A 14,761-nucleotide genomic window follows, 5' to 3' on the forward strand; every position below is an offset into this window, starting at 1 on the left:
GGAATACAGTGTAACTCTCATTACTGACACTTGGAATACAGTGTAACTCTCACTCACAATACTCACCAGTGCAGTTCACAACTGCAATGATCAGATTAACATCTATTCCTCAGGCTGGGGGATGTAGCTAGCATGTATTCAATCCCCAGTACTGAAAAAGAGAAACACAGGCAGGCTTGCACATGCATATGTGCATGCCTTCTATAGACTATAATCCCCATAAGGCACATGTTGGTAAGACTTTGCATTTTTGCTTTCCCTTTATGTTTTTCTGTTCAGAGTTCTTCATAAAATTTTCAAATTTACCTCATCTTAAAGTTCAGCTTAGTATCATCTTCATGTCAAACCTTTTCTAATTCTCCACTCAACTCTTTCCCTTCCAGTGAACTTCCTACACTACACTAAGGAGCAATGTGTGCCATGTGTTACATACATTTCCCTCCTCTAAGGACTTCAGACTCCCTGAGTACTTCCTACAATTACATTAACCTTCCATCTTCAGAATATTCACCTAAACCCCAGGATAAGTACAAGTCCACCCTGAAGCTGCAGTACACACAGCAGAAAGTTAAAATATTAGAAACTTAAGGAAACTGTCTGGAAAGATACAAAACTAGTATCAATTTAGGTGGTTTCCAAGGATGAGACCTGGGTAGCAGTGGGACAGCAGCAAAGGAAGACAGGTTACTTCTACTGATGCTCAGCTCACATGGATACATTATCTACTGCACGCTAGGTGAACTCTGTGTGTGGTGTGTGAGTATGTGTACAGAGTCCAGATGTGAACACTGGATGGCTTCCTCTTTGGCTCAGCACCTTATTTTTTGAGACAAAGCCTCTCGCTAAGCCTGAAGCTTGCAATTTTGGCTAACCCAGCTGGCCAGCGACAGCTCGAGAGCCACTTGGCTCAAGCCCCGCGTGCTGGGTTGCGGATACACCCCAGCCTAGCTTTTCCAGTCAGCCTGGGCATCTGAGGTACTCATGCTCACCCAGCAAGCAACTCACCTACTAAGCTGTCTTTCCTGTCCTTTTATCTCAATCTTGACTCATGTAAATGTAACTATCATAAGTAAATACAAAAATGTATTCATTTATTTTGTTTTTTAAAATAAGGTTTCACTTTGTAGTGCAGGCTAGCCTGGAACTCACCACGCTGGCTTCAAATTCATTCTGCTCCTCCTGCTTCAGTCTCCCAATGTACCACCATATCAAGCTTAGAAGCCTTAAGCTAGACAAAAATAATAAATCTTAAAGGACAGTTTTTAATTTTTTTTTCTTGAGAAGGGATCTTACTACATAGCTTTGGCTAGCCTTGAACAGAGACCCACAGAGGCCAAATTTTTAAAGTTAAAAACACTGACTATGAAGCAAAGTAGGACAATATTGAAACCTTCTACACTCTCCTCTAAATTACTATACAATTAATACCCACTGACTATCTATACTACACAAATACAATCCTGGCAAATGATGTTCTTTTACCTAACAAGAAAAACAAGGGCTTAGGAATGCTCTCTAGATAGGTGGTAGTGGCACATGCCTTTAATCTCAGCACTCAGGAGGCAGAGGCAAGTGGATCTCTGTGAGTTCCAGGTCAGCCTGGTCTACAAAGCAGGTTCCAGGACACCCAGGGCTGTTACCCAGAGAAACTCTGTCTTAAAAAAAAAAAAGAAAAAAAAAAACCTCAAAACAAAACAAACGAAAACCTCCCTGATCTTCCAGAGTACCAAAGTTCAGTTCCTGGTGTGAGCGAGCGTGTGTGCGTGCGTGCGTGCCTGTGTGTGTGTGTGTCTGTGTGTGTGTGCGTGCGTGAGCATGCGTTTGGGGTAACTCGCATCTGTCTGTAACTCCAGCTCCAGGAGATGACACTGTCTTCTAGACTCTGTGGGTACTGGTATTCACATATTTGTGAATTCACACACTCGCATCAAATATTTTGCTAAGAGTGGTCACACCTGCATCTCAGGCATTGGAAGGCAGTCAGGTGGGTTTCCGTTAAGGTCTAGGCCAGCCTGGGTTGCTAGTGAGAGACCCTGTCTCAGGAAAAAAAAAAAAAAAGACTATCTGATAATTGACATATTCAACAGCAGTGTTCCTTCTCTTATCACACTAAAACTTGTTTTAATATAAAATAAACCAGTAGCAGTGATCCATACTATAATTCTAGCACTCTCAAAGAGACAGAAAAGTGGCAAGTTGGAGACTGCCCTGAACTATATAGTGAGACCCTGCCTCCAAAGTAGACATAATATATGTGTATATACATATTTATAATACATATATTGAAAGAAATAGTGTATCTATTTCACATGAAAAATTACTTTGACACTCACTAGCATATAGCATTAAAAAGGGATATGCTTGCCATATTCCAGATCTGACTTTATCATCTCTCATATATGCTCCCTGCTTTGTTTTGGGACAGCGTCTCTTATTTTGTGTAGCTCTGGCTGTCCTGGAACTCGATATGCAGACCAGGCTAGCCTCAAACTCACACAGATGCCCCTGCCTTTGGCCCTGGAGTGCTGGGATTAAAGGTGTGCAGCCCCACACCCGGCTTCACATATGTTGATGACTGCTATTCTAAAGAGCTACTATCTGTCTAAATGAACTTGAACCCGAGGACCATTGTCTGGGCTGGAGAATCCTTGGTCCTGCCACAACCTGTTACTTAGCATTCTAATTCTGTCATGTAGACACAGGAATGGAAGAAAAAAAATACCAAAACAAAACCCAGAAAAATAGCAATCAACGTTTAGATGATAAATACAACAGAAGAAACATCAACTGGGTAGAACTATGAAAAAGATATCAAGGAAGTAATCAATAACAGTAGCACAAGGCAGCTTTAGGAGTTATATGGCACCAATGGAAGGATGTTCTATTAAAATCTCTTCCTTGCAAATTAGTTAGCAAGATGCATAAGCCCAAACTCACTTGGAAGCGTTAAATACTGCCGCTGTATGAGAACGTCGGCACAAAGAATGAAAGAAAATGTGCTTATTAATCAGAGCTTGGAAAAGCTGAGGTGAACGCAAAGATCCCGGCAACTAAACCCATTTTAAAGCAACCAAGATGGACTAATGTCATAAGTTGATCTGGAGGCCGCGAAAACAGAAAATCAAGGCTGGTGGTCCACCTGTAAGACAGTCGAAAGTAGAACGAGTGTTGAAGATCAGGGATGGAAAGCCACCTAATATTTTAAAAAGTGAGGTGGCTCACGAAGCAGAACTTCAATGCAAAGAAAAGACCTTTACGGAGAGGAGGGGTAAGGACGGTACTGACTGGCTGAACCCGTGGAAAGGCGGGATGATGAGGTGAGACACCTGACTCAAGCTTAGAAGATACACCCCGAGAACGGCGGGCAGGATAGAAGCCGGGCTTCGACGTGGCCCGGGCTTCCCTCACCTTGGCCTTGTAGCTGGGCAGGTTGCAGAGGATGTCCGTGCGCAGAGCCTCTTCTGCCAGGCTGCGGGCGCACAGGCTCCGCCACACCTCGCTGTTCTCGTCGCCGTGGAGGCAGCGGTACCAGTGCTTGCACACCAGGGCGCAGCTCCGCAGCTCGGACAGCTCCAGGTAGGAGAACACCAACTCCAGCACCCGGCTGGGCAGTCGGCCGCCGGCCCCGGAGGACCCCGCACCCGCGCCCGCACCAGCGCCCCCGCAGCCAGCGCCGCCCGAAGCTGCTCCAGCCCCCGGGCCCGGCGCCGCCATCGCCTCACCAGCCGGCCCGAGGGCCGCCGCTGCCGCCGCTTCGCCCCGTCTCGGCACCGGAGGCCAAGCCTCGCCTAGAGATCGGAGCAGCACGCTCCACCACCCCTTTCAGCTCGGGCCAGTGGCGCCTCCACCGCTCCCGCCCCTGCCCGGGGGCGTCCGCCGCGTGCCCCGCCTCACTGAGGGCAGACGCGCGGGCCACTCGGGTCCCCGCCCCTCGTAGCCGCTCAGCGCGGGCGCCGGAACCACCCGCCTCGCCCGGCCTCCCCGCGACGCACCCCGGGATCCGCCATGCGGGTTGAGGGCAAGAAGCAAGGGCGCACGCCCAGCTCCTTCGCCGAGCCTCTCAGCCCGGAAGTGACTGCTCCGCGAAGGCGCCTCGCTCCCTAAACTTGACGGGATTGGAGGCTGAATGTGAGGTCATCACTAGGCGCCGGCCGGGAACGGGAAGCCCAGGTATGAGGCTGTTGCCAGTGGGTTCGATCTACTCTCTAGAGTTTTTTTCTCTTTTTCGACTAATGGCCTTGAGTAGGCTCTCCTTGGCCTCTCTTCCTACGGAGTTTCCTGTTTCATTTGCTTCCTGCTCAATCTCCAGTTTGTGCACGACACTTTCCTTTTTTGCTCGCCAGTTAGTTCGTGCACCTTTACTTCTATTGGACCCATTTTCTTTACCTTTGGGCAGTTGAGAACCTCTTGTCTTGATCAGGTTAGATAGCATTTTACTTATTTACTTTATTTTTTTGGTGTTTCGAGACACGGTTTCTATGTGTAGCTTTGATTGTCCTGAACGAGCTCTGTAGACCAGCCTGGCCTTCAATTCAGAGATCTTCCTGCCTCTTCCTCCCGAGTGCTAGGATTAGGATTAAACACTCCAGTCTTTTGGGGGACAGGACCGTAGGGACTCCCCGAACATCTGTACCAGTACTCCTTTCTAAAAGTAAGGTGACAAAATTTACTTCGTAAATACGCGGCGAAAAACAAGTTTAGATAATCCCAAAGTGTCATTTAAATAGTAAATGTCACAATCTTTTTGGACAACATATAGTGTGCTCAGATCCATCTCTTAGTAAAAAGATTAAGGAAATGTGTTTTGTGTTCTGTTTTAATTTGTTAAACAGTCCCAAGAGGGAGATTAAAGTGGAGGCATAATGATGGTTTTCAGGGAGGAAAAGAAATCCTGCATTATTTAGTCATACTACGTTTCCAAAATTTAAAGAGTACTTAGAAAAAGAATAATAGAGGGTTGGAGTGATGGCTGAGCCGATAAGAGCACTTGCTGCCCTTGGGGAGGACCTGGGTTTATTCCCAGCACCCAGGTGGAGGCTCCAGGCCACCTGTAACTTCAGTTTGAGGTGAGCCAAGGCCTCTTCTGGTTTTGTACATGCCTGAGATGTACATGCCATGCACAGAAAGTCAAATAAAAGAAGAACTACAGGGTGAGCATGCCTGGTAAGAGGTTTAATCTGGCTTTATAATTCTCTATTGAGTGATTATTATACTAGGGCTCACAGGCTCAATAGTCAACTCGGTGTCATGCAATCCTTATGTAGTAAGAAGTCTTGCCTGAGATCCACCTATGTGTAATTCACTTCCTGTTTTTTAGTAAAAACAAATGGGCAGCAACTACTTCCCTACTCTGGTATAATTACATGCTTGTTACTCGCCGATCCCGTCCTCAGAACGTCTTTCACCTAATTAAGTAGCCCAGATGCTTGTCTGTTTTGTCAGTGCCAATGCCACAGTCTCCTAGTCTTAGTGTTTTTCAGTCTGTCCACATCAGGACTCGCTTTAGGAAACCCAAATCTTTGAGAAAGTGTTGACTATCACAGTAATGACCATTTCTCCGTGGTTCCTGGGTGATGAGCCAGATTCTGTCTGAATGGCAGTTACGTTTCCTTTAACTGGTAGATCTGAAAAGGAGAGAAAGAACTACACAGAACGATGAGATAGAAAGGCATGAACAAGGCACTGTGGTACAAAGAGTCTATAACTCTGGCTGCCTGGGAACCTCAGGTGAGAGACCACACGAGCCAGGAATTTGGGACCAAACTGGGTATAACAGAGTCAGTCAGTTTCTGCTTCTCCCTCTCTCCGAGGCTTGTACACTTAAATCCATAAATAAAGGTGTGACTGAAGAAAAGCACTGATAGTAGAGATCATTCATCATTTATCACATATTGTTATCTTGTCTTGGAAGGATCTAATGATATCATTCTGTTCTCTATCCCGCAACCACCAGACGGACTTTGTCTGTGTAGCCCTGGCTGTGCTGGAACTCACTCTGTAGAACATGTTGGCCTCTAACTCAGAGATCTACCTGCACCTGCCTCCCAAGTGCTGGGATTAAAGGTATGTGCCACCTTTGCCTGGCTGTTGTCCTTTACCCGTTATTCAGATGACTTAGTGGCATCTTTCCACTCAACTAACATCAGGGTAATCTCAAAGCAGAAAAGGGTTGCCTTTCTCACTCTCTCTTGTTTTCTTGTTACCAGTCTTTTCCCCTACTGTTTATGAGCCACACCTGTTCCCTTGCCCATGTCATTATGCACTCTACCTGCTCAGAACTGCCCCTTGTGGCATCCCACCCTTTACTAAAACACTCTTAGCATACCTCACTTTGTTCTTATGCACTCCGTGATCTCATCGGGAGTTAGAGGAAGTGACCTATTATCTAATTAAAGTAATCCATAATTGGATATGAGTAAACTCTGTGCTTTACCCTTTTAAGCAACTGCACAGGAAAAGGCCAATGTACTGACTTGGTAAACAAGAGAGAGAATATTGACCTTAACCTATTTCTACTAGTTGTCCAGTCCAAGTGCAGAAAACCAAGAACAGTGGATTGCAAACAACCCATGTCTAGATTGTTTTGACTTAACTTTTAAGAACCTTTTCCCCATAGCCATTTGCCACAGCATTCTGAGTGTTTGACCCTTTTTCCCCCTCAAAGGTCTCAATATGTGGCCCAGAGTGGCCGAGAACTCAAAATCCCTGCCTCAGCCAGATTATAGGTGCTGTGCTACCAGTTCTGGCTTGTTTAACACTTATGATAATGGTCTTTGGATATGTTTTACAGACCAAGTAAACAAATGATTTTGGAGGGCTGGAGAGATGGCTCAGAGGTTAAGAGCACTGACTGCTCTTTCAGAAGTCCCGAGTTCAATTCCCAGCAACCACATGATGGCTCACAACTATCTGTAGTGAGATTGGATGCCCTCTTCTTGTGTGGAGGCGTACGTACATGCTGATAGAGCACTTGTATACATAAAATAAATAAATCTTAAAAAAAAGCAATCAAACAAAAAAACTGAATGATTTTGAAGGCTCTAGTTGGATCACTAATAAATATTATACATGATAATTGTTGGTTGGCTAGAGTGAAAAGACTCACTGGGTATTTATTCTAACAATTTTTTTATTTATTTGATATGAATGAGTATGTATTCATGGGTACCATGTGCATTTCTGGTGCTCTCAGAGGTTCAAAGAAAGCACTGGATCCCCTGGGATTGGAGTTACTCTGCTTGTGAGTGGGGGTGCTGGTATCCAAAGCTAGTCCTCTGCAAAAGCAACAAATCAGGTTCTCTTAACCACTGACCACCTCTGTGGCCCCAGATGAATATATACATTTTTGAGGTTTTCCTAACTTTTTTTTAGATTTATTTATTATTTATTATGTATATAGTATTCTGCCTGTATGTCTGCTACAGGTCAGAAAAGGGCACCAGATCTCATTATGGATGGTTGTAAGCCAACATATGGTTGCTAGGAATTGAACTCAGGACCTCTGAAAGAGCAGCCAATGCTCTTAACTGCTGAGCCATCGCTCCAGCCTGCTTTCCTAACTTTTTTAACAGTCCCATTAATAGTTCTTTATTATTTTTCTGATTATATAAGTGATCAATGAATACCCATGTGAGTTAGAGTCTGGAAATTTAGTGTCCTTGTGTGCCCTCCCCCATCCCCTAGTGCTTAGAGTTGTACTGTTCTTGGGTCTTTAATTAAGGATTAATGAAAAGATTTACTACTAGATCCATTATGGAGAAAATGATCAGAACTATATTGTTGTCTGTAATAGCCCTCTTAACCATAAAATCTATTCATTGACTAACTTCTCATGCTTTGGGGTAGAAGTTAGCGAAAAGTACCTTTAAAATTGAGTCAATTGGGACTGGAGAGATGACTCAGCAGGTAAGAGCACTGACTGTTCTTCCAGATTACCCAGGTTCAATTCCCAGCATCCATATGGCCACTCACAACTGTCTGTTGAGGGATCTGATACCCTCACACCAGTGCACATAATATTAAATAAATTATTTTGAAAAATAAATAATATTGAGTTAACGTCTTCCAAAAACAAACAAACAAACAAACAAACAAGAAAGGATAAAATTAGTAAGATTAGGGAACCTGCAAAAGCTTACACCTGCTAGTCAGCATGTATTTGTGTCTCCTGTGCATAACGATGCTAGAGAAGCAGAAATAATAGACACGGCTTATGTTTACCCAGAGTTTTGTAGGTCTAGTCTTTAAATGTCTTTTGAGAGGAGAGGACAAGGGGATAATTGAGCTTTTAAACTCTTTAAAAACTCTTGAAGTGTTTGTTATATTTGTCTCATCGCTTCAGGTTCTGGTATAAAATCTGATACAGGTTTTCTCCCTCTTCAGAGTTCTGCGGGCCATCATGGCAGTCAAGTGGACCAGTGGACACTCTTCTTCTGTCCTCTGCCTAAACGCAAGCAAAGATGGGCTGGTGGCTTCAGGAGCAGAGGGTGGAGATCTTGTGGCTTGGGGTGAAGATGGGACTCCGTTAGGACACATGCAGTTGGAAGGGGCTGATGATGTTACCAGCGTCCTGTTTTCTCCCTCCTGCCCCACCAAGCTCTATGCCTCCCATGGAGAAAGCATCAGTGTACTAGATGTCAGGTCTCTTAAAGGGGCCCTGGACCATTTTCATGTGAATGATGAAGAAATCAATTGTCTTTCACTCAACGAAACGGAAAGTCTGCTGGCTTCTGCTGATGACTCTGGAGCAATCAAAATCCTGGACTTGGAAAAGAAGAAAGTCACCAGGTCCCTGAAGAGACATTCTAACATCTGTTCCTCTGTGGCTTTCCGACCTCAGCGGCCTCAGAGCCTGGTGTCATGCGGCCTGGATATGCAGGTGATGTTTTTGCAAAGAGCACTTGGGTAATTTCTGAGCAGGATTTGCTAACAAAATCAAATATGTATTTGGTTGGTTTCCTTGGCAGTTCTGGGAATTGAACTGGGGGCTATACATGATTACTGTGTACTCTTCCACAGAGCTGTATCCCCAGCCCCTAGAATCAAATTATTGAACAAGTATTTTCTAGTCTATCCTAACATTTCTTTTTTTTAAATATTTTTTTTATTTATTATGTATACAATATTCTGTCTGCATGTGTGCCTGCAGGCCAGAAGAGGGCACCAGACCTCATTACAGATGATTGTGAGCCACCATGTGGTTGCTGGGAATTGAACTCAGGACCTTTGGAAGAGCAGGCAATGCTCTTAACCGATGAGCCATCTCTCCAGCCCCCTATCCTAACATTTCTTATCCAGTTATGAACTATAGCCTTAGTACTACCATGAGTGCTAGCCCGACAGAACCTACTCTATTTTATTCATTAGCGCTTTGTCTTCCTTTGCCCATCGTTAGACATTCTAAGACCTTAGGATTCAAATGCCTGAGTGTAAAAATTGCTTTAAACAAAGAAGGGGTAGTTTTATGTCAGCAAAACAGACAAAAGGGGGGGGTACTGAATGTAGAGTTGTTCCACACACGCTCTAGAAACTCTTTTTTTGTCATTATTTTTCAAGACAGAGTTTCTCTGTATAACACCCCTGGTTGTCCTGGAACTCTCTGTAGACCAGGCTGGTCTCGAACTCACAGAGACTCACCTGCCTTGGCCTCCTGAGTGCTGGGATTAAAGATCTGTGCTACCACGCCCAGCTTCTAGAAACTCTTAAATGGTTTGAATGTATGTGAGGGCTGGAGATGGAGCAGAAAACCTTGAAAACATGTTACTTAAAATGCCTGTGGGTGACCAGAAGCAGAGCACAGTGTGCAGTGCTGGACTTTGGAACCAACATCACAAATTAGCCTGCCTTCAGAGGAGACCGCTAGGGAGGAGATGGAGGCGTGAAGCACGTTGTATAGGGAAAGCTGGTGGGGTTTAATTTTGTGTTCTCACAGGAACAGGTCTTGGATTAATATGAGAGTTTTTTGATAGCTTGAACTTTCCCAAAGCAACTGTCCTTCCTCCTGCAAGAGAAAGATCTCATCACTAGGGCTGAGTGCTTAGGACTTTTAAGTGCTTTTCACTTTGCAAATACTAGTCTGATGGAGGAAGGTCATTGGTTAAGTAATAAAGAAACTGCTTCGCTGGCCCTCATAGGTTAAAACATAGATGGGAGGAGAAAACAGAACAGATGCTGAAAGAAAGAAGCTGAATCAGGGAGTCGCCATGATTCTCCCACTCCAGACAGACGCAGGTTAAGATCTTCCCTGGTAAGCCACCTCGTGGGCTACACAGATTATTAGAAATGGGTTAGGTCAATATGTAAGAGCTAGCCAATAAGAGGCTGGAACTAATGGGCCAGGCAGTGTTTAAAAGAATACAGTTTCCGTGTAATTATTTCGGGTAAAGCTAGCCGTGCGGCCGGGGTGCTGGGGACGCCCCGCTGCTCCTGTTTCAACACTAGTCTTCATTCTAGTCACGCCCTCCTAATTCTTTTTTTTTTCCCTCCTAATTCTTGTTCCTTCTCAAAATTTCATTTTATGTGTACAGATGCTTTGCCTGCATGTATGTATTACACTGGCTTTGGGCCTGGTATCTGTGCAGGTCAGAGTTGAGCATTGGGTACTCTGGAGCTACAGTTACAGACAGTTGTGAGCTGTCACATGGATGCTGAAATTTAAACCAGAGTCCTCTTGAAGAGCAGTTTGTTTACCTGCTAAGCCTTATCTCTAGCCACCTGTTGTTCCTTTTTAAAAATTTTTATTAGATGAACCACCTGCCTAGAAGCAGCCTTAATTCTCTACCCTCCAAATTCAATGCTTTTTCTCTATTATAAGAGTTACTTAAAGTATCATCTATGCTTGAAGTAGTGGTATACACCTTTAATCTCAGCTCCTCTCCTGGGAGGCAGAAGCAAGCAGATCTCTGTGAATTGGAGGCCAGATAGAGCTACATCATAGCAAGTTCCAGGACAGCCAGAGCTATGAAATAGAGAAACTCTGTCTCAGAAACAACAACAGCAACAGCATCAGTTTTGCCAGGTGGTGATGGCAGACATCTTTAATCCCAGTACTCTCAGGAGACAGAGGCAGGTGGGTCTCGGAGTTTGAGGCCAGCCTAGTCTACAGAGCAAGTTTTAGGACAGCCAAGACTACAGAGAAAAATCCTGTCTTGAAAAACTGAAGGAGGAAAAAGTCAGTATCCATCATAGCAGCGTTGGAGGGCCTGGCAGTGGAATGAGTAGATGGCCTGTGTGCGGGGCCACGTCCCAAATAGTAAGGGAGCCCTGGAAAATATTTGCAGTGCCTCTGTAGAAATTCTATGCAGAACCATTCGATATAGAATTGTTCTGGGTGTTTTTGTTTTTCAAGACAGAGTTTCTTTATGCTGCTCTGGCTGTCCTGGAACTAGCTTTGTAGACCAGGCTGGCCTCCAACTTAAGAGATCCGCTTGCTTTGATTCCAACCACTGGGGTTAAAGGTGTGTGTCACCACCAGGATCCATCTGTACTTATAGGACACAGTTTCCCTACAACCTACATCTAGGTCTTGACCAAACCCTTCCTAAATCTGCGTTCTCTACCCTCAGGTTGGATCTTCCTCTGATTTTTAAGAAGCGTCTGTGTAGCCAGGTGACTTGGTTATAAATATTCAGATGTAGTGTGTTTTGACTAATCGTTCTTTCATCCTTCGGCTATACCAAATTTCATCACTGACTCGTTAGTCGTTAGGTGTGGCAGTGAGATCTACAGAAGTGACCTGTAATAGATTGGAAATAGGCTGAAGAAAGGCTCATTGATAAGAGTTCACTCTGCTCTGGCAGAGGACCTGAGTTGGCTTCCCAGCACCCATGTTAGATGGCTCACAACTGTCTGTAACTTCAGCTGCAGAGGATCTAATGCCCTCTTCTGGACTCTGGAGGCACTGGTATTCACACACACTCACACATGCATACACAGAATAGTAAAATAAATCTTTCTAGGGTAGACATGGTTGTACATGCCATCTCAGCATTTGGAGGCAGAGGCAGTCAGATCTCTACGAGTTCAAGGCCAGCCTGGTCTCCAAAACAACAACAACAAAAGCCCAACTTTTTTTTAAAAAAATGGACATCAAGAATTTGGCATTTTGTCTCCAATTCTATGTGAGACATTTTAGGGGCTTGAGAACATTCTTAAATATGCTATAAAAGGCAGGGCTAGTATTACTAGTAGCTAGGGCTACTATAGTATAGTATAGTACTGCTATTTTGATTTGCCTGGTAAAGTTTCACTGTATAGCGGAGGACAACCTTGAATCCCTACCTCTACCTCCAAATGCTTGGTTTGCCGGCTTGTACAACAATACTTATCCCAAAATAAGATTTTTCACTCAGTTAAAAAAGTCTGAGCTAGACATGGTGATGCATGCTTGTGATCCTGGCCCTGGGCAAACAGGCAAAAAGGTCACCGTGAGTTCACAGCCAGCTGTCTACATAGTCACACCTGGTTTGAAACAAACCAAGAATTTGTTTGGCAGACCAAATAGGAAATATACAAAAAAGGGGTTTTGTTGTTATTTTGTTTTTTGAGACAAGGTCTCACTAATGCATTGGCTGGTCTGTAACTGGCTCTGTAGACGAGGCTGCCTTAGACACATAGAAACCCACCTGCCTCTGCCTCCTGAGTACTAGGGTTAAAGGCATGTGCCACCATGCTAGCTGGCTTGTTTGTTTTCCTCTTTCTTTTCTTCCTTCCTTCCTTCCTTCCTTCCTTCCTTCCTTCCTTCCTTCCTTCCTTCCTTCCTTCCTTCTTTTCTCTAAATTTGGTGAGTGATGCTGGGGCTTGTGTCCAGGTTTTGCAGGTGGCAAATAAATGCTTCTGCCACTGAGCTATGTCCTCAGCCCAACAAGTATACTTTCATGGTGTCTTTCCAGTAACAGCTTTTAGTCTCTGGCTTTGTAAATCCTACCTCTGCCTCTGTATTCTGTATTTCAGTCTAGTGTCAAGTAGCAGCTTTTAACCATTTAAAATGGTACAGGAACTGTGTGGTATTTATTTATTTATTTTTTTGGTTTTTCGAGACAGGGTTTCTCTGTGGCTTTGGAGCCTGTCCTGGAACTAGCTCTGTAGACCAGGCTGGTCTCGAACTCACAGCTATCCGCCTGCCTCAGCCTCCCAAGTCTGGGATTAAAGGCGTGCGCCACCTTCACCCAGTGTGTGTGGTATTTATTAGGAGCTCAGTAAGCACTGTAGTTGACCAACAAGGCTAGATCACTGTGTGACTGTGTAACTTTGCCTTGTTTAAAGGTGATGCTGTGGAGTCTTCAAAAAGCCCGACCCGTCTGGATTACAAATTTACAGGAGGATGAAACAGAGGAAACAGAAGGGCCCCAGTCCCCTGGTCGGCTCCTAAACCCCGCGTTAGCCCACTCTGTCTCGGTGGCATCGTGTGGCAATATTTTCAGCTGTGGTGCAGAGGATGGTAAGGTGCGCATCTTCAGGGTGATGGGAGTCAAGTGTGAGCAAGAATTGGGATTTAAGGGTCATACTTTGGGGGTATCCCAAGTCTGCTTTCTGCCTGAGTCCCATCTGCTGCTTACTGGAGGGAACGATGGAAAGATACGCTTGTGGGATGTGAGCGGTGAAATGGAGAAGAAACAGAAGAGTCCTGCAAAACACACCCACAGGAAGAAAGCAAAAAGAGCAGCTTGCCCAAAGCAGGGTGGGAACTCAAGCGCCCAAGGAGCGGATGAGGAGAAGCATGCAAAGATTCTGCCAAAGCTCGATATTGAACATGGAGAAAAAGTGAACTGGCTCTTGAGTACAAAAATAAAAGGGCAGCAAAGTATATTAGTGGCCGATCAGACGAGTTGTATATCTTTGTATCCCTTAAGTGAACTTTAGGGCCAATAAAAAGCACTATAAGAACTCTGATAAAGTCTTTTTTGGTTTTTTGTTTGTTACCTCCTTGCTTATTAAGACACCCTCACATTTGTAGCCCAAGCTAGTCTGGAACTCACTACATAGCACAGGCTGGCCTCAAACTTGTAGCAACCCGGGGCTGGAGAGATGGTTCAGTGGTTAAGAGCAATGACTGCTCTTCCAGAGGACCGAGGTTCAATTCCCAGCACCCACATGGCAGCTCACAACTGTCTGAAGATCCAGTTGCAGGGGATCTGACACCTTCACACCAATGCACATAAAATAAAAGTTAAATAAACCCTAAAAAATATTTTTAAAAAAAAACAATTTGTAGCAATCCTCTTGTCTCAGCCTCTATATTCTGAGAGTACAAGCATGAACCACCTTGTACTCTCTGCTGAAAACCTTATTTTTTTAGGTAAAAAAATATCTTGCTTTAAACTATTTGTCATGTGTAGAATCATATTAGTTTGAACAAAAGAAGATTGTTGGATAATATTTCATATAGTGACATTAGAATTTTGGTATAAAGATTGAGTATTAACTATTTACAAACTGTTCAGTGACTTAATTGTGCCAGATATTTTACACAGAATTTCATTTTTTCTCATATAAAGTTTGGGACTTTTACTGTGTTCTTATCTTACTTTGATTTCTCTTCTGATATACAGGTACACATGTAGGCAGAACACTGTATACATAATAAATAAATCTTAAAAAAAAATCTTAGAAGTAATAAAATATCCAGGTAGATGGTGCATGCTTGTAATCCCAGCATTCAAGAACTTGACTGAGGCCGGGCGGTGGTGGCGCACGCCTTTAATCCCAGCACTCGGGAGGCAGAGGCAGGCGGATCTCTGTGAGTTCGAGACCAGCCTGGTCT

The 14,761-nt window shown here is 44.3% G+C and overlaps 2 protein-coding genes across 4 annotated transcripts in view; one reads left to right on the forward strand and one right to left on the reverse strand.

Annotated features, from left to right (window-relative positions):
• The window catches only part of Fbxo45 (F-box protein 45), a 16,883-nt gene extending 12,915 nt beyond the window's left edge, over positions 1-3,968 (reverse strand). The window contains exon 1 of the mRNA XM_005344835.2: positions 3,409-3,968. Coding sequence (XP_005344892.1) covers positions 3,409-3,714 — 306 coding nt within the window. The 5' untranslated portion in view covers positions 3,715-3,968. The remainder of the gene's footprint in view (positions 1-3,408) is intronic.
• Positions 3,969-4,094: 126 nt separating this feature from the next.
• Wdr53 (WD repeat domain 53) lies at positions 4,095-13,875 on the forward strand. Of its 3 annotated transcripts, none has more exons than XM_005344837.3 (3): positions 4,095-4,170; positions 8,383-8,878; positions 13,264-13,875. In XM_005344837.3, the coding sequence occupies exons 2-3, from the start codon at positions 8,399-8,401 to the stop codon at positions 13,858-13,860; spliced, it is 1,077 nt and encodes a 358-aa protein (XP_005344894.1). In that variant the 5' UTR covers positions 4,095-4,170; positions 8,383-8,398; the 3' UTR covers positions 13,861-13,875. The 3 variants fall into 3 exon arrangements, with proteins under 3 accessions (XP_005344894.1, XP_005344893.1, XP_026642017.1); XM_005344836.3 differs by having other exon boundaries at positions 4,144-4,420; XM_026786216.1 differs by lacking the exon at positions 4,095-4,170 and adding an exon at positions 6,044-6,063.
• Positions 13,876-14,761: the final 886 nt, after the last annotated feature.

Source organism: Microtus ochrogaster, chromosome 2 (genome assembly GCF_000317375.1).
Source record: "Microtus ochrogaster isolate Prairie Vole_2 chromosome 2, MicOch1.0, whole genome shotgun sequence".
Lineage (NCBI taxonomy): Eukaryota > Metazoa > Chordata > Mammalia > Rodentia > Cricetidae > Microtus > Microtus ochrogaster.